General features: G+C 40.8%; 1 protein-coding gene and 1 non-coding gene across 10 annotated transcripts in view; both read left to right on the top strand.

Annotated features, from left to right (window-relative positions):
* ATP6V0A1 (ATPase H+ transporting V0 subunit a1) overlaps positions 1-19,071 on the top strand; it is a 60,244-nt gene that overhangs the window by 17,821 nt on the left and 23,352 nt on the right. For 4 of the 9 annotated variants that reach the window (XM_025280119.3, XM_044938944.2, XM_006055744.4 and 1 more), the window contains exons 3-11: positions 2,013-2,091; positions 3,246-3,343; positions 4,338-4,466; positions 10,377-10,480; positions 10,800-10,926; positions 12,771-12,853; positions 13,465-13,558; positions 15,692-15,904; positions 18,185-18,335. In XM_025280119.3, coding sequence (XP_025135904.1) covers positions 2,013-2,091; positions 3,246-3,343; positions 4,338-4,466; positions 10,377-10,480; positions 10,800-10,926; positions 12,771-12,853; positions 13,465-13,558; positions 15,692-15,904; positions 18,185-18,335 — 1,078 coding nt within the window. Of the gene's footprint in view, positions 1-2,012; positions 2,092-3,245; positions 3,344-4,337; positions 4,467-4,506; positions 4,750-10,376; positions 10,481-10,799; positions 10,927-12,770; positions 12,854-13,464; positions 13,559-15,691; positions 15,905-18,184; positions 18,336-19,071 lie in introns of those variants that run through there. The other 5 variants (XM_044938945.2, XM_006055747.4, XM_006055746.4 and 2 more) reach the window with 3 other exon arrangements.
* LOC112584123 lies at positions 17,313-17,447 on the top strand. The gene has a single exon (XR_003108469.1). It is a non-coding gene; the product is annotated as a small nucleolar RNA SNORA31 (small nucleolar RNA).

The following is a 19,071-nucleotide window of genomic DNA, read 5'->3' as shown; positions in this document are numbered from 1 at the left end:
TCCTTGCATTCCCTCATCTTCATCTGTAGAAAATGTCCCCCATTCTCTGAGAATATGATTGATTTATGTCTCTGAGTCACTTGTCATGGTCTTTCTGCTTGCATTCTATTTCTGCTTATTGAACTCTGCCTCATTGCCAGCTCAGGTGTTACTTTTGTGCATTTTTTTCTCTTTGTCCCCCAAGATAGAATCAGTTATTCCTTGTGTGTGTCTGTTCCCCACCCCCCCTTTTTTTTTTTGCCCTCATTTTTTTTTTTATGGAGGTAAACTTTTATATTCAATGAAATGCATAGATCTTAGGAGTACAAGTTGATGATTTTGGTAAATGTATACACCTTTATAACCATCACCCCAATCAAGATACAGAATATTTCCAGCAGCCCAGAAGGTTGTCTCGTGACCACTTCTGGTCAGTCCATACCCACCATAGGTAACCACTGTTTTGATTTCTACCATCATAGATTAGTTTTGCCTGTTCTTGAACTTCATGTAAATGAATGATACAGTACAGACTCTTTTTTTTTTTATTACCCAGACTCTTATGTCCAACTTCTTTCACTCATTCAACTTCATGTTCTTGAGATTTAATCTCATTTTATATATTTCTGTAGTTGATTCTTTTTTATTCCATGATATGAACATAGCACAGTGCTTTTATCCAGCCTCTTGTTGATGGATATTTGGATCACTGCTAGTTTGGGGGTATTGTGAATAAAGCTGCTGTAAACATTCTTTTTTTCTTTGGCTATACTGCACAGCATGTGGGACCTGAGTTCCCTGACTAGGAATCGAACCCATGCCCCTTGCTACAGTGGAAGCATGGCGTCTTAATCACTGGACTGCCAGCGAAGTCTTTACAAACTTTCTTGAACAAGTTTCTGTGAACATGTTTTCATTCTCCTTAAGCAGGTGCCTAGTGGTAGAATGTTCAGTCATGAGGTAGGTAGGTGAATGTTTATAGGAAACTGCCAACAACATTTTGCTTACTCTTTAATAATATTTTCACAAAAGTTGTATTGATTGGTTTCTGTCTGTCTCTTCTGTAGGGCTGATAGCTCTTCAAACCTGGGACATATCTTACTCTTTGTATTCATACCAGTGCTTAATAGTGTCTGGTGCATATTTGGTGCTCCAGAAATGTTGGGTAACTATTAGTTCTTTATTTGTATTACTTTTATGAAACTTATCACAGTCTATCTTATGGATTGTATTCATCTTTCTTCCCTATTAGGTTGCAAGCTTCTTAATGAGGAGGAATTTGTTTTATTCTTGTTTGTGTTTCCCAGAATATCTTGTGGCATTGTTTTGAAAATTACTTGTGATGGGTGGATGATTGAATAAACAAGCCTGTTACCTAGAAGGTGAAGACCCTGGGCAGAAAACTGAGAGAAGTTTGCTTTCTCTCTCTACTGATTGAGAAGAAGGAGAGAAGGAAAACCAGGCAAAGCTTCTATTATATCCATTGCCCATATTTGGGAGGTGGTTGTGCTCACTGAGCCTTTTGGCCTGAGATGAACATGTTGTGCTACTGTGTTTTGTCATATTTGCCTCCATTCCAGTATAAGCCTGCAGCAGTGAGAGAAGGGTTTTTACGTTTCCTTGGTGTGACTGGTCCTAAAGTGGGTTGTGTGGATCAGTAGAAAGTTTTTAATAGCCTTGTATTATCCAATATTTTGGCCACCTGATGCAAAGAGCTGACTCATTTGAAAAGACTCTGATCCTGGGAAAGATTGAACGCAGGAGGAGAAGGGGATGACAGAGGATGAGTTGGTTGGATGGCACCACCGACTTAATAGACATGAGTTTGAGTAGACTCTGGGAGTTGGTGATGGACAGGGAGGCCTAGCATGCTGTGGTCCATGGGGTCGTGAAGAGTCGGACACGACTGAGCAACTGAACTGAACTGACACATTGACATTAATTAGGTTTTCACTTCACAGGATCTGTTGCTTATGAAAGAGAGGAAATGGATACAGTATTTGAATATTTAGTATTCTGTTCTTATTTTGCAGTTAAATCCAGATGTGAACGTTTTCCAGAGGAAATTTGTGAATGAAGTTAGAAGATGTGAAGAAATGGACCGAAAGCTTCGTATGTGCATTTTGGTCTTGTCTGATGTTCCTCTAGTGACCCCTTTGTCTTAGAGTCCTCTTCATAAAGGAAGAAAATACTATGAAAGGAAAAGGAGAGAGGACAAATCTTGCAGTCTAATGTGAAGATGAATTTCTTGTGCACAAGTAGATATGTGGTATTTGGGCTCGGTGGTGCTTAACAGAAACTTTGAGATGACAAGGCTGCAAGCTGAAAATACTGTTTTTTGTTTTTCTTTTATGGGAAGAGTTTTATGTCAGTGCTACACTGTAGAATTCTGAGAGATAGGACCTAGAACACCATCAATTTTAGATGGCAGCATAGCCAGCTTTAAATTGTCTATTTATGCGGGAAGAACCTAACATTTATTGAGGTACTATTGAGAGTTAGGGTGTTCATACACTTTATTTTGTTCATTCCTCACAGCATTCCTTCAAGAAGGGTATCAGTTTCCTTATTTAAGTAAATGAGGAAGCTAAAGATCAGAGAGGTTAAGTGATGTGCCCAAGAATATAAGTGGCCACGATGGGATCAGTGTTTGAATCCAGGTTGTCTGCCTCCAAAACCCAAGATCTTGCTGCTGTATGATGCCAACTTTCAGTTAGGTGAATTTAGTCTCTGTGCTGAAAAACAAGTCAGTAGTTATCACCTGAAAACACACTTTTCTCCTGTGTTTTGGGGCCTTTTCTGTGCTTTATTTCTTGTTTTGTTTAACTCAGAGCTGACCTATTTTCAAATTTAATGAAACCCTTGTTGGTTGGAGTTGTCTCACTAGTGTGCTGAGGGTCAAATATTCTACTGAGTAACACTCTACTTTAGCTCTCCTCTGCACCAATATCTGTGACCAGAGCCATCATACAGGGTTGAGAGCTGACACAGATGAGAACCAGTGTTAAGATCAGAAGAGGAAAAGAAGACAGTAGTGGACTGATAAACCTCTTTGCAGGAACTGTGCTTTAGAGAATGTGGGGTAGGAGGAAGAGGAGTGTGAAGAAAAAAGGATTTACAAGTTCTGCTTCTTTTATATGAAAAATGTCTTTCTTAGAATGAAGCTCTTCTTAGCCAGGTTTGGGATCTTATTATTTTTTTCCTCAGATATTGGTAGTTCCAGACATGTGGAGCTAGACATGAATGTTTTGATTCTGTCGTTCTAGGATTTGTTGAGAAAGAGATAAGGAAAGCTAACATCCCAATTATGGACACTGGTGAAAACCCAGAGGTGCCCTTCCCCCGGGACATGATTGACTTAGAGGTAAATAATTCTTCTGAGGAAGCCAGATAAGTTTCTTTCTATTTAAGGGCAGAAATTACTTTCCTAAGTAGATGGAAAGTAGAATAATTCTTGCCGTCCTTTTCTGTTGATTGCAAGTTTCTTGTGGATGGGATTAAAATGAATTTCCTTTTTCATGGTATAAAAATCACTATGGTATTAATATCTCCAATACTGTCACATGCCACTAATGTTTATTGGCTTGTTGAAAATTTATTGGATTAATGTTAATTTATCTAGTAATTTATTAATAATCTCAAACTGAATCTCATAAAATCTCGATAGACTTTTCAGTCATTATTTTATCTAAAGTCCCCTGAGGGATTTAACCAAGTGTATAACAGAATCTATAGACAAAAAGGGGCTATTTTAAGCAAAAAAAAAACCTTTATAAAGAAAACCGCCCTGGTAAAAACACAGTACAGTCATCCCTCAGTAACCAGGGAAGATTGGTTCCAGCCCTTCCCTCGATATCAAAATCTGCTGGTGTTCAAGACCCTTGTATATTAAAAAAAAAAAAAACCCTTGTATAAAATGGCTGTAGTATTTGCATATAACCTATGCTCATCCTCCCATATACTCTAAATCCTCTCTGGATTCTTACAGTACCTAATACAATGTAAATGGTATGTTAATCATTGTAAATACAATGTAGATCACAGATAAAATAGTTGCTACTGAACAACAGATTCAAGTTTTGCTTTTTGGAACTTTCTGGAAAATGTTCCTCCCCAAATATTTTTGAACTATGGTTAACTAACCATAACTATGATTAACTAAACAATCTGTGGATATGGAACCAAAGAATACACAGGGCCAGATGTATTGCTGGGTAGATATGAAGATACCTTTGAACATTCAGCGTGGCCAGCATTCTGTGGGATGGATTATTTCATCTGTCTTTTAGAGCAAGCATTTTGAGCTTAGTGTGAGTTAATAGTTTGGTTGTTTTTTTGTTTGTTTTGTTTTTCTATAGGCTAATTTTGAGAAGATTGAAAATGAACTGAAGGAAATCAACACAAACCAGGAAGCTCTGAAGAGAAATTTCCTAGAACTAACTGAATTAAAATTTATACTTCGCAAAACTCAACAGTTTTTTGATGAGGTCAGACTACTGTTCTTTTAGTATTGAAGCAGGTGATACTACACCAGCACTAATGGGCCATATTTTTATTCCAATAATTATTTTAATTTGCTAGTTTGGGAACAATACCATTTCTGCACCCTGTTTTAGTTGAAGAAATGTCAGATTCTGTTCCATTTTCCATGCAGTACACAGCCAGCCATGGTTTTGTATATTTTTGCATTTTCAGCAGTTTTTCATCTCAAGATGAGGAAAGGAATCCTAAAGTAGTTGTGTAAACATAGATGAAATTTTACATATGAAGGTAAGTATATGCTTGAAGTTGAAGCAACAGGAAAAAATTATACATGAAATTGAAACAAAAATTTAATCTCCAAACCTTTTGTCATTAAATTTTAGCTTGTATCCTCTATGGTTGCTTGTCAACCTTTGAGCATATTTTTAAGTACTCCAGATGGCAAGCACACTTAATTTGAGAGCTGTTTTTTATGTTGTATGGAAAATTGGTAGGATGCTTGTTTGAAATTCCTGGATTTTCCTCTAAACTCAACTTCAGTACCTTGTAGGGGGAAAATGTTAATAAGTTTCTGGGTTAAAAATGTAGGTGACTCAGTTGCCAGGGGACAGCTTGCTGAAGTGACCCTACCACAAGGATTTGGAACAAGGCTCTCAAAAGGCTTCCTTCTCCCAATTAAAGCTGGGGAGGAGTCTTAGCTTTCAGTGTGGACATGCTTTTTCTGATGGCCTAAAATATGGGTAGCTCTTCTATTTTATAGGTGTCTTTGCCACCTGATTAGCAACATCATACATTTCATAGATTGTCCCAGTCACTATTCAGCATGCCTTCCTATAAGTTCTTTTTTAAAAAAAAAAATCTCAGCCACGCCTTGCAGCATGTTCCCCGACCAAAGATCAAATCCATGCCTCCTGCACTGGAAGCACTCCAGAGTCTTAACCACTGGACCACCACGGAGACCACCCAATTAAGTTCTTTATTTCCTTTGCTCAACAACAAAAATTAGCAAAGCTTTTAAAAAAACAAAAGGCCTGCTTTAGTTAGTATCTGATAAGTCCTTGGTTTCACTTTTAATTTCTATGTTTTGAAGAAAAAATAACTCTCCCTAGTTCTCTAGCCTGGACCAGGGGTTTGCCACCCAGCAACATCAGCCTCACCTGGGAACTTGTCAGAATGCCAGTTCTCAGTCCTCACTCCAGACTTACTGAATCAGAAACCCTGAGGGTGGGGCCCAGCGATCATTTTCACAAGGTGATTCTGAAGCATGCTAGCGTGAGAACCACACGGGGCTGGAGAAAGTCAGCTGAAGACGTGATACATTCCTCAGTAACTGAAGATCTGACTCAGAGAAACCATGCTAATTAACAAGATCTACTGGAGCCAGGGAAAGGGGGAAAAGCTCCTAGGAGTTAAATTGCCTGGTCCTGAGAATCAGGATCAGGCTACATATCAGGAGAGAGAGGGTGTGAATATTCAGTTTGCTCGCTGAGTTAAGAATTTTGAACCTGACTGTAACTTCTTTCACCAGTCCCCGCTATCATCACATTAAAGGATGTGGGACAGTGTAATTAGCTCTTTCCAAGTGTTTCAGGTCTTTTGCAACAGGCATGGTCACTTATGTCAAGTGGTTTTTGATGAACAAATAATCTGGAATTCCAGTATACTCACTGCCTAAACATTATTATTATTTAATAATAATATTATATTTAATAATAATAATACAGCATTATTATTGTTGGATCATTTGAAGAGCGCTTGCTGTTTGTGAGGCATCAGCTGGGTGACATGGTCTCTGTGTTCAAGGGCTGTATCACTTAGTCATGTCTGGAAACATCCACGAACATGGTGACTCCTTAGGCTCACAGATGGCCTGCTTTTTATACGTGTCCAAGCTGCTGCCCACAGATCCAAAGTAAACCTGGCCTCAAGATCAAAGCTCAGTTACTTTTATCATTATTGGGTACTTAGTTCTTTTACCCTCTCCCTGCCTTTTTTCCCCCTTTTGATATACCCTTTAGTTTGCTGCTAAGTCACTTCAGTCGTGTCCGACTCTGTGTGACCCCATAGACGGCAGCCCACCAGGCTCCCCCGTCCCTGGGATTCTCCAGGCAAGAACACTGGAGTGGGTTGCCATTTCCTTCTCCAGTGCATGAAAGTGAAAAGTGAAAGTGAAGTCGCTCAGTCATGTCTGACCCTCAGCGACCCCATGGACTGCAGCCCACCAGGCTCCTCCATCCATGGGATTTTCCAGGCAAGAGTACTGGAGTAGGGTGCCATTGCCTTCTCCGACCCTTTAGTTTACTGCTGGGATATTGATTAGATATATGAGAATGTTTTTCGTAGTCTCCTGAGTTTTAAGGATTGGGATAGACTTCCTAGTCTAGTTCATTCTGGGAGAAATTCTGAAAAAAGACTGACAAATGGACTCCCTTAAGGAAAATAGTTTTTTTTAACTCTTCATTTTATAATACAAAAAAAAAAAAAACACACCACAAAACAATAATAGTAAAAACAAAATAAGCAGAATCACTTGGAAAGATGATACAAGATTTTAAAATTGTTACTATGGGTTTAGGAATTTTCTTTGTGGTTAATAGGTGTAAACATGAAATGCCAATCTTGAGAAGTCAGGCATGACCTTCACACCCTCTCCATTTTGCATCGTTTCCCCCCTCCTACTCATGCAAAGCATTTTTTTGAGCATGAGGCCTTGGCTGTGAGAGGCTCTTCTGCTGCTGTCGTCATCAGTCCCTCTGTTTCCAGTGGCAGGAAGCCCTCCTTTTCCCTCCTAGTGCACAGTCAGCATCTTGTCCACTCTCGCCATTAGCTCATAGCCTCAGCCAGGTCCCTTTCAATAGCCCCTGCCCTGCTGAGGCCAGACAGCAGCCTCAGGGTCGCTGCCAGGACAGAAGACAGAGCCGCACAGAGTTAAGCATGTCTGCACCTGCGAGTGCACGCTTCACACTATGCAAAAGATCAGGAGACTTGGGACCTCGAGTCTCAGAAATGTAGACTTTTCATGAGCCTTTCTTCCATGCCTGAGATTATAATGTTTGCTAATGGCCTGAAACACTACCTATTTTAAACCCTTCTTTTGAATATAATTTGGTGAATATGATCAGTAATTTACAATAATGAGTTAGCAGAAAATGACCAAATCAGAAAATGATTCGCTGCTTCTCCAGGCATAGGGGTTATGATTGGCCAGGTGTGGAGAAGGGGAGAGGTAAGCACATATTGAATAATCTTATGATTTATGATGATTACAAATTCAACTTAGCCATTTCTTATCCAGAGCATTTTAAATGACTTGTTAATGATTATCCTTTTCTCAGTCTTCTTGCTTATGAAGAACTGTAAGAGCTGGAGAGATTTCTCTGCATCTTTTACCATAAGCACCATAACATATGAAAGCATAAAGAAGACTGGAAAAGTAATGGTTAATGGCATGCAGAGCCCTGCCTTCCTTTCCTTCTGAGTTTTCCATCCATCTGCTTTCTTTACTTTTCTTTCCCATCTGCCATCTCCTTTGGGGCTTGCGTGAATACTTCGGGTGATGAAATGTAATTTCTTTCTCATGTCAATGGAAAGAAAAGTATTTGCTCTTGGTCATGTAGCTTGAACTGGATGTGCTGCTTATACTGAAGAGTAGAAATAAACTACTGAAGTTGTGCTACTTCCTCTTTCAAGGCATGGTTTTAGTATTCTGACTGGGGGAACGGGTAAACCAGAGGGCACAGCAGGTAATGTAGAAGAACTTTGGCAGTACTTTTATGAGAGAACCCAGATTAGGACTGAGATACTTCATGACATGGTTTTAGATATTGCTTTAAAGGCCCTCAGTTAGTGGTTCTGGACAGTTTCTCATCAGGCACAATTATTTCATTTGAAGGATTCTTAAGTTTGAAATGGTGTAATTATTAATTAGAATATTATTGTAAATTTGTATTTGATTTTAATTCTGCCTTTTTTTTTTTTTTTGTATTCCCAGAGATTCTAGATGGAGCCTCCTCCTTTAGAGGAGCACTGTTTGCTTTTCCATCAGTTCTCCCCTTTAGAGCACATATTTGCACTGAGCTTTATCTTTATGGTTTACTTAAACCAGGCATTGTGAACCATGCAGTAGAGTAGACAGGAGGCTTGTGAGTTTCACTGGTTTTTGCTAAGGGACATCCTGAGCAAGATGAAATGCTGTAGTTACTCTGGATCCTCAAAGCAAGTTGCCTGTGGTTTGTAGTCAGCGGATTTGATTTTAAGCAGAAACAAGAACTGTGCACTTGAGAACAAGTAGTAACCTGTGCCCTCATTATCTCATCTTCAGTTAGTTCAGTTCAGAACGTTTCCCAAATCTCATGGTGGTATTTCTCTGCACTTCTGGTGTGCCCACTGCCTATCCTTCATTTTTTTTTTTTAAGAAATTTTTTTCTTTTTTCTTTTGGTCTTTGAGAGTTGATCCTGCTTCTAGAATTTACTTCCCGAACAATTGCTTTCACTTGTTTAGACTTTCAGACTTATCTGGTTTATACTCAGTTTCCCACCCCCACCCTGTGACTTTACATTTATAGTCCTGTGACTATCAAGAAGGGATCCCCTGTGGCTTTTTTTTTTTCTAGCAGGATTGATAAGAGTAGAATCAAATTGAAATTTAGAGTGAAGATGATGAGAAAAATTCTCCTGACTTCATTTTTATTTAGTTCTGCTTTTGAAAAGGAAGATTCCTCTGGCTCACTTCTAGTCTTTGGTCAAACAGGTAGGCCATGGATATTGAAGCTGGGGAGGTGAGGCAGTGGAGCGGTCAGTTAGCCGTCGTTTCTTAGGGCAGCTCCTCCTTCCCGGTGAGAGGAAACAAGGCGAGACGTATTGTGGAGAGAGGCTGAGAGGAAACGGGGCAAGAAGTATTGTGTAGAGAAAGGCTGAGAAATGTAGGTCTGCATCTGAGAAGGTCCCGCTCCTCCTCCATTTTATTGTATAAACTGTCGTGGTGGAAATCATTTTAAATCTCAACAATCCAACAGTCCACATGTTCTGAATTGGCTTATTATCTGTTACTTTTTCTTCACTTGATTTAGATTGTTGACCTAAGCTATGTTCTCAAGAATCCTTAAGCTGTAAAGCCCACATGAACTTTTTACCTGGATTCCTGGTCAGAAACTAGGACATTCAGGTATGTTTTCACTTTTCCTTCCCTTTATTGATGCAGTGAAGGCCCATGCCTGCCCAACTATTGTGTTTCTTACCTTTTTGGACAAAGAATACCCTTTAAATCCCATGGTTTGAAGCTTTTTTTTTTTTTTTAAATAGTGGGTGTGCTGAAAGCCCCCATGTTTTGACTTTTTAAGGGCATGGAAAACCTAGATGTCTGGATACACCCCTTCTATCTTTCTCCTGTTCAGGACAGTGACAGCTCCTTGCTTTCTTCCTGGGAAAGAGAGTCTCCATCTTTTACGTCGTTACACAGGGAAAATTCTAATTTGTAGCTGCCTGGAAATTTGATATTGAATGTATCTGCTGAACTGCCTTGTTTTTGCTCAAAAGGAAGAAATACTTCAGCTTCCATGCATATGCAAAAATATTTTTGGTACTTTCATGGCTTATTCAGGAAAACATAAGAGAAAAAATGGTTTCCACCAAGTCACAGGTTTATACGGGTGTCACTATCATTTAACGTTTTTTTCTTTATTCCTTATTTCTAAAACCATTTCCCCAGATGCTTTACTGGGGCAGTTCTGCTTCCTTTACCTCTTGTCTTTTCTTTGTTTCTTCCCCTGTTCTTCTTGTCTTCTTTTTGTGGGTATGTCTTCTCTTTTGGCGGTTTTCTTTTTTTCATCTTTATTTTCTGAACTTATCTCCTGGTTCCTCGTTCCCTGCATGCCACTAACTATTTTCATTAGATATTAATTGATTTGTGAATTCAGGCTGAATTGCATCATCAGCAGATGGCGGATCCAGACCTGTTGGAAGAGTCCTCGTCCCTCTTGGAGCCAAGCGAGATGGGAAGAGGCACGCCCTTGAGACTTGGGTAAGTACCACTTCAACCCTCTGTACTCAGCGGAGTCATGTCCATTTTTGCTGTTCAGAAGAGCAGTCAGGCTGGGCATTCACTGGCTTCCAGGATGCCCTCTCTTCTGAGCCTGTTGCAAGTTGTTGCTGACTTACTTTGGGTTCAGTTCCTAAGTCGTTCTGTCAACCCTCTGCTGAGTCCAGGAATCAGATTTTGGCAGTTATTTTGGTATAGCAATGCCCAGCCTCCTGTCTGATGTCTTTCCCCTCCCCTGCTCTTCATTTTCCTCCTATCCTGTGGCATGGAACCATTCCCAATCTGGCTCTTCTCCCCACAGCTTCGTGGCTGGTGTGATTAACCGGGAGCGCATCCCAACTTTTGAGCGCATGCTTTGGCGGGTGTGCCGGGGGAATGTGTTCCTGCGGCAGGCTGAAATCGAGAACCCCCTGGAGGATCCTGTGACTGTAAGACAAGGGAATTGCGTCTGGTGGAGTAGGTCTGGTACAGGGAACTCAGAGCAGCAACATAGCATGTGCCACCTGAACCTGACCCTCCCAAGAGGAGCCCTTACATTTACTCCATCTGGATCTGTGAATTTGAGGGACTCCTCTTTTCCTCTTCACCTCCATCGTATGTGTACATACAGTGTACACGTGATGTGTGTCAGGGATCAAACCCAGGCTACAACAGTGAAAGTGCCGAGTCCTAACCTCTGAGCTGCCAGTGAATTCCCTCCAGTTATTTCAGCTTGATGTGTTTTCTGGTACTTATCTGGGACCAAAAGAACATTAACTCTTAAATGAAAATTAAAGCAAGACATCTGGTTCCAAGTTTGGTAACATCCATGTGTACAAGGAGGAGAGATTTCCTAAACTGTGATCTTCATAAGTTGATGAAACTTTAATTGATGGTTTTTGGTCTACTTGTTTGTTGGGAATTTTAGGAACTTAGTTTCAAGATTTATGTTGTGCAAAATAGGATGATATTCCCTACCCAGTGCTTTGGAAAGCAGGAATAACTTAACATCTTGGCATTTGACATAACAGGACAGAGTTCTTAGCATAAATCTGCATGTATATGGTGAATCCATTCAGAGATGACAAGCAAAGATGAGTAACTGTTCTGCAAGAAATTTAGTTCACTTTGCTATTAGTCTTATTTAGAAGCCTGGAGTTGGTTATTATGTTCTCAATTATCTTTTGGGTGTCTTAAATTAGTATTCTTTTTTTTTTTTTAACCTAAGAAGAGAGGTTGAATTATGAGGCTTCTCAGAGTAGCTGGGTCCTTCAGCTAGAAGTAAATGGATCATGTCCTTGGGACCGAGTAGGAGGGTGGTGACATTTAGGTTACGGTGAGTCTCCTAAAGTATCAGTTTTGTAGTCTTACTGAAGACTGTCTTTGGGTCATGGAAACATCACAATCAGCAATTACACCTCATGTGGAGCTATTCTCAGGAATATTCAGTCAGGTTCCTGGGCAACAGAAGCATTATTTTTATCAACAAATGGAGTAAAGGGAGGGTCTGGCTGTCTCTAACAAAGCAGCTGCACAAAGAATGTGCTCCAGTTAATTCCTGGAGAACTTAGGAATTTAAGACCCATGAGCCTTACTTACTCCTTCCCTCCTCTTCCCTCTTTATCCTCCAAAGTTTTGTTTGTTTTCCTGATATAAAAGCTCTGTAGGAACTGGAGAAAAGACAGGCCACCAGAGACAGTCCTGGCTAACACCCACTATAGAGTCTTTTTCTGATCTTTCCTACTAACCTTTGCCTCAGGCTTCAGGTATACACTTGGTCTTTGGATAGATTGCCTTCCTCCCTGCCCCCTGAGGTCTAATTCAGCATGAATCATGAGATTGTGCATCAGCATTTCTCCCCAGCTGCTCAGGTCCTTGTAGTTATTCAGTCCCCTTTATCTGGAGTTTCTGAGCATGCGAGCAGGCAGGAATGACTTCCTTTCTTCTTCTCTGTACTTGAGTCATTTAGGCAATATAAGAATTATTCAGTTTGAATAGTTGAATTGGTAGATAGGGCTAAATTCTACTAAGAAGAGAATCATCTTTGCATCTGTGTCAAGCTCCTCATTGAGTTTAAAAACAAGTATGGAAAGATTTTTGTAAATCTTTTGTAAATCTTTATAGAGCAAATGTTCTTGTGGAGCTTAAGACATGGATTGAAGATAATGGTTAAAGTGCATGGTTGCCAGACCCTTAAAGGATTCCAGTTGTTTCTTTGTCACCAAGAAAGAAAGATGCTTAAGAAGTTTCTGGGTTATAAGTCTGAATTCTTGGTTTTTGGTTTGGGGCCTAGGGAGACTACGTGCACAAGTCTGTATTCATCATTTTCTTCCAAGGCGATCAGCTGAAAAACAGAGTCAAGAAAATCTGTGAAGGGTAAGAGAAACATGCCTCCCCGCAGGGTGTAGCCAGGCCACCTGTTAAGCCTGTAGAATAGTGAGACACAAGCCCTGTAAGTCCACCTTAACATGGGGAATATATTTTTTAATAATGTGAAGGTTATCTTGATCAGAAATGGCCTAAGTTTATTTTTTTTTACAGACCGTCAAAATCACAATTTCCTTTTCTTGGGAAAAGTAATTAGGACTCATGGTTTATAAATTTTACATTGTTTTTGGACAATGGGTTTGCATACCCAGCAGTGTATCGTAGGCACGGTGCCCTTAAACTTTTCTGAAATTCTGCCCATGAGATCCTTGCTCCATGCCATTTTTCTCCAGCACTTTATAATGTGATTTGTAATAACTGCTTCTTTCTTTTTTAATCTAAAGGAATTTAATAGTTACAGAGAATGCCAAGACAGTTCAAATGTTGCTTGCTGCTCTATTGTAGGCCCCTTCCCATAAATAATGATTATTGATTAGTGCATCAGTCTGAACTAATCCTGTTTTGGTCCTTCCAGTACGTTGGGATTATGTTCTGAGATTACTTAAACTGGCTCCGTGAAGCAATGTCAGTGTTCCTCAGGCTGTGTCTGCACATTCCAGGTTCCGGGCTTCTCTCTATCCCTGTCCTGAGACGCCGCAGGAGAGAAAGGAGATGGCTTCTGGAGTTAATACCAGGATTGATGATCTCCAAATGGTACACAGAGCCCTCGAGGGAGTTTGTCTTTGTGAAATACTGCTTACCTGAAGCTCTAACAGCTTCTTAGGCACTTACAGCAGCTCAGGATATGTTTGTTTGTGTGTGTGTGTACTATTTTTAAGTCATTCCCTGAAACTCTTCCCCATCCCCCACAGGGAATGACTTTAAAATGGCGTGAATTATCTTCAAATGAGACAGAGATGCTATGTACCTGAAATTGTTGTTGCTTAGACTATTCAGTTCCCCAGCTCATGAGTCTGAGATACATTTATAATGAATGAAGTATGAATAATAAAGTATGCTTAGTTAAGAAAAAAATCAAATAATACAGAAGTACATATCAAATCAATTCTGCCTCTCACAGACATGCTCTACCTCCAGAGGCAGCTACTCTTAATAGCTTGGTGTGTGTCCTCCTGGTCACCTTGAATCTGAACCATACAGTCTAGCCAGAGTCCTAGTGTAACTCTTGTATCCAGGAAGGAACTTTTACCCAGTCGTAGTGTGTGCAGTTTGTGCACATGATGGCTGTCACAGGGTTCTAAAGAGAGAGTCATGATTTATACATACATGGAAGGAAAAGGGTGCCCAGTTGGAGTTTGGTTCCCTGTTGAAAGAATGTAATGACTGTCACCTTGAAATATTAAGAAACATGTTCGACATGTTGAAACATTTCAACCCCTGTTGTGTATGACCCACCACTTGACCTGCTGCTGGCTCCTGTTAACTGCACTTATCAGTTTAACCAAGGGAAGAGAGTTTTCTTCGAACTGCTGATGGGTAATGAGCCATGTGTACATTCTGGCTTCTAGGACTGTTATACTCCCTCCTTATGAGTAGGGTTGCAGTAGACTGTGAAGAACATGTGCTGTAGCCTTTATAAATGGCTAGAATTTGACTTTTAAAGCACCAAAATGCATGAAGTAAAATTTTAATGGATTAATTTTTTGAAGTAAAATTTTAAAAGGGATTGAATACCAAGGAGTGAGATGTAGGGGTGGGGGCAAGTTTATTAGCATCCTTCCAGAAGTTTAAATAGTCATTGTGAAATTGTCAACAACCAGGGGAGAAAGTATCCTTGTTCCTTTATTCTCAAGTGAACAAGAGTTTCCCTAGCATGCCATGGGTTTTTTTTTTTAAATCTCTCATGGAAGTTACTTTCTACTGCCCAAGACAGTTTCTCAGGGAGCAGTCATGACTTTTTTCCTGAACTGACCGGAAGAACCAGCTATGATGGAGCACTTGTGCTAAAATGATTAATATATAGTTTTTTCCTCTTCAAAAAGATGTTGAGATTTCAGATAGATTCTTATGCACAAGTGAGTGGTGAGTTGCTTGCCTAATTTTGGCCTCTCCCCTCTCCTGCTATAGACCTGTTAAATATTTGGTGATAAACAAGACAGTAGAATGTGAAGTGTCCCTGGCCTTTCTTCCCACCTCTAGTCGAGGCAGTATTATTCCTCCGAGGTAACTCTGTGCTGGTTTCCAAGGGATCGGGTTTCCTGGGGAGAAAACAAAGCCTGACAGAAAAATCAAGCCTCATCTGCTCTGTGATGACTGTGGTATGTGGCAGTCTAAATCCTCTCCAGAGGCCATGAATCTCCTGTCTCCTTCCCCAGCATGGAGTCTCTAAGAAGCAGATGATGGCGGTCAGCAGCGCCTCTTTCCCACCACTCCTCAGTGCTGGCTGATGTTCAGGGGCGTTCTGCGGCCTGCTGTTCATAAGTACGGATGTGACAACTCTGTCCGTTCCTGGGCCTGGGACACTGACTTCTTCAAGTCAGAGTTACAGGCTCCATATGGAAAACCATTACTCTTTAATGAACCAGATAAAAGCCAGTGACTGCATTGTTCAGCCATGGATTTGGTGGTAAAATTAGAAAAGCTGAAAACCATTTCCTCAGGTTTCTCTTTAGCTTGAAGTGAAGTGAATATGAACATTAGTAAGTAGAACTCTTAATTTCTTTCAATTTGGCCAAAAAAAAAAAAAAAACAACTTCTAGCCAGAGGAAGAAAAAAAACACATCCCCCGCATCCCTTCTCAGAAAGCTGTGCCTCCTTTCCCTCATGTCCTGAAACGGAAGAAGGGTGTTAGAAGGATCGCTCTCCTGCTCCTTTCTCTCCCCAAAGGTTCTGAACCAAACAGAGGATCACCGCCAGAGGGTTCTTCAGGCTGCTGCCAAGAACATCCGTGTCTGGTTCATCAAGGTGCGGAAGATGAAGGCCATCTACCACACTTTGAACCTGTGCAACATAGATGTGACCCAGAAGTGCCTAATTGCGGAGGTCTGGTGCCCTGTCACTGACCTTGACTCCATCCAGTTTGCACTCAGAAGGGGCACGGTGAGTCCCCCACAGCTGGCAGTGCAGCCTCCAGCCAGGAAGAGAGGTTTCCATCAGTGGTAACAGGAATCAATCACATTCTCATGGCATTTTTGTCTCAGAGTTCTTCAGTTTACCCACCTTGTATTCACCTTGCATCCTGACAGAACATCTCGTGTATCCTTATTTTCAAATGTAGCAATTGTAATTCAGAAAAGATTAAATGATTTGATCATATCCCCGTGATCCTTCAGGGTTACTCACACCCAGAACATCAGTTTCCTGGTCCATTCTCTCTGTCCATTAGTCTAGGTACATAGTATAACCCTTGCAGTTCCCTTTAGTAGTTAGAGCTACTGCCCTGTCCAAGCCTCTGATCTAGGGGTCAGGAGGTACAGAGATATAAAAAGTAGGCCCTCAAGTATCTTCTGACTTGAAGAGGCTGATGTGCAAACATACAAGACAGTCTGTGTCAAGAGCAGTTTATGTGTGTGGAAGGAAGGCAGGTGCTAGCTTGTCCAGCAAGGATGATCAGAAGAAGCTTCAAGAAGGTGGCATTTACTCAGTGCTTTGAAGACTGGATAAGATGTCTTTTGGCAGTAACAAGAAGTAAACAGTCTGGCCAAAGGCAAGTACAGTGTGACCACGCATGGTTGGGCCAGAACAGGAATTGTAGCGGGTGAGCTGAAAGAGCAGGAGGTAAACCTGAGTCAGGGAGCCAGGAACCTGATTATGAAGGGTCATTAATACCAGATTAGTGGGTTTAAATTTTATCCTAGAGGGAGTAGAGAGACACTGGGAGTTATTTAGCAGTGAAAGGACATGATGATCACAACAGTTTTAAAAGAATAATCCAGGGACTTCCCTGACAGTTCAGTGGCTAAGATTCCACGCTTCCACTGCAGGGGGTACAGGTTGAATCCCTGGTGGGGGAACTAAGATCTCATGTCCTGCATGCTGCATGACTCAGTCAATCAATCAATCAGTCAGTATCAATCAATTAAATAAAAGAGTAATCCACTGATAGTATGGGGGTTGGATTGGGGAGCTGAGAGAGCCTACAAGTGGGAGGACAGTTAGGTTATTGTAAACAGTAGTAAGTGATAATGACCTTGCAGTAAGACCTGGCAATGGGAAAAGCAAATAATGATGAATTTGTGAGACATTCTGAAGGAAGTATCCATTGATAGACCTGGTATTTAGCAATGTACAGGAGAAATACAAGGCAAAAAAATTAAAAATGTTTCTGAGGTATCAAAGCTGGGTGACTGGTAGAATAATAGTTCCATTAATGGAAGTTGAGATTCAGTAAGAGAAACTTATTGATTGGAGAAAGCTGCTAAGTTCAGTTTCAGTCACATTGAGGGGTTGGACAGAAATCCATGTGGAAATGTAAAACAGACGATGAGATAGTTCTCAAAAGGGGAAAATGCCTCTATTGGACAGACCTGGAGTAGTTACTCTCTGCTAAGGTTTCCACTACATACAGATGCAAGAAAAATATGTCCTCCAGCTTTCTGTCTGTCTTGCTGTGGCAGCCCAGATTGAATGGGAGAATGCATGGGAAGATTTTTGCACCTCACAAATAACCTTGTGAACAGTAAAAGCCTGCTTTACTCAAAAAAAAAAAAAAAAAAAGGCAAAATGAAAGAAATAGGATACATGAGATTGGAAGGGAATGAGACCTCCAAGAGAGAAAATAAGGAGTTAATAATAGAACCTTGGGGGCCTGCAGTGTTACAGGCAGAGGAGGAGGAACCAGCAAAGAGACAGGAAAGGCATGGCTGGTAAACAGAAGAGGAAGCCCTCCAGTGTCGGGGGCTTGCATGTAAGAGAAAAGATCTTTGGATCTGGTAATGAGCCAGCCACTTTGACCAGGCGTGGTCTGCTAGACTCCAAGGATTATTAGAGAATTAAGAGGAGGTGGTGAAGAGGGAAAAGTCAGAAAATAACTTTGCTTTCTTCATAAAAGCAGGAGAGAACAATGACACTTGTAGACAGATAAGGATATCTTCAGGGAAGAAAGTACCACATTTTTTTTGTCTATACATTTTAGACTTAATTTTTTTGTTTCATGATAAGAATATTCTTCCCAAGACTTCGTTTACATGTATCATCATAAATTTTATAGCTAGTTCTAGTGTCCTCAAAGATTGGAAAGATTGAGATATAATTTACCTGAACGGAAATACACATATTTTATGTGTACTATTCAGTGAGTTTTGACAAATATATGCCTGTGAATCCACCACCGTAATCAGAAGGGTGACCTGATTCTGATCTGTGCTTGATGTTTTCCAGGAGCACAGTGGTTCCACCGTGCCATCCATTCTGAACAGGATGCAGACAAACCAGACTCCCCCCACCTATAACAAGACCAACAAGTTCACGTATGGCTTTCAGAACATAGTGGATGCTTATGGAATTGGAACTTACCGAGAGATAAATCCAGGTAAAAAAGCTTGAATCTTTTCCCTCTGGAGATTTTATTGTTTGTTATTTCTTTTAATGCTTCACTTTGAATGCAATTGAGCAATTGGCTCAAGACTGAAGATGCTGTCCAGGCCTCAGCTCTTGTAGAATTCCCATGAAGAGGTGCCTATCTGGTTGTAAGGAGTGAGGTTTATTGCCAGGTGGAACTCCTTTAGCAGGCGATTTTATAGGAATTTTATAGGCATGAGCTCCATAGATTGGGTGCCTCTGTCCTCGTGGCTGTATAGCACCTGGCTTTCACTCATGCCATTTGCTGGAACTGCTTTAAGTAAAAAGTTTTCCCAAGGTCATTGACATTTTAGAATAGCTTCCTGGTTCCAGGTTAGATAGAGAAAATATAGCAGTTGTTGACCATTTTAAGCACAAGGCAGATTTCTCCTCTGTTCAGAGAGTTAGTGATTAAATCAAGAGTCAGGTAATTCATGTTCAGTGGGAGTCTTCTGCAGGACCTGATCTGCTCCAGATTCTGAACGTTCTCCCACTTAACCTGGTGGCTTTATTCAGCTGGTTGCAGTGCACAGGGGAGGAAAGTTGGCCTGTCCCAGGAGCAGCATCCCAGGAGTGAGAGAAAAGGAATCAAGAGACAAACCCCCCTGGTGCCAAGGCTAGAGACAAAACCTTCATTTCCTGTGCGATTCTTTGTTGAAAATGCTAGTGGTAGCTTTGTGCGTCTGTGCAAATCCTGCTGTGGACAT

The sequence above is a fragment of the Bubalus bubalis genome, chromosome 3 (assembly GCF_019923935.1).
Source record: "Bubalus bubalis isolate 160015118507 breed Murrah chromosome 3, NDDB_SH_1, whole genome shotgun sequence".
Lineage (NCBI taxonomy): Eukaryota > Metazoa > Chordata > Mammalia > Artiodactyla > Bovidae > Bubalus > Bubalus bubalis.
The sequence above is the reverse complement of the archived record's forward strand: the minus strand, read 5'-3'. Positions and strand labels throughout refer to the sequence as shown.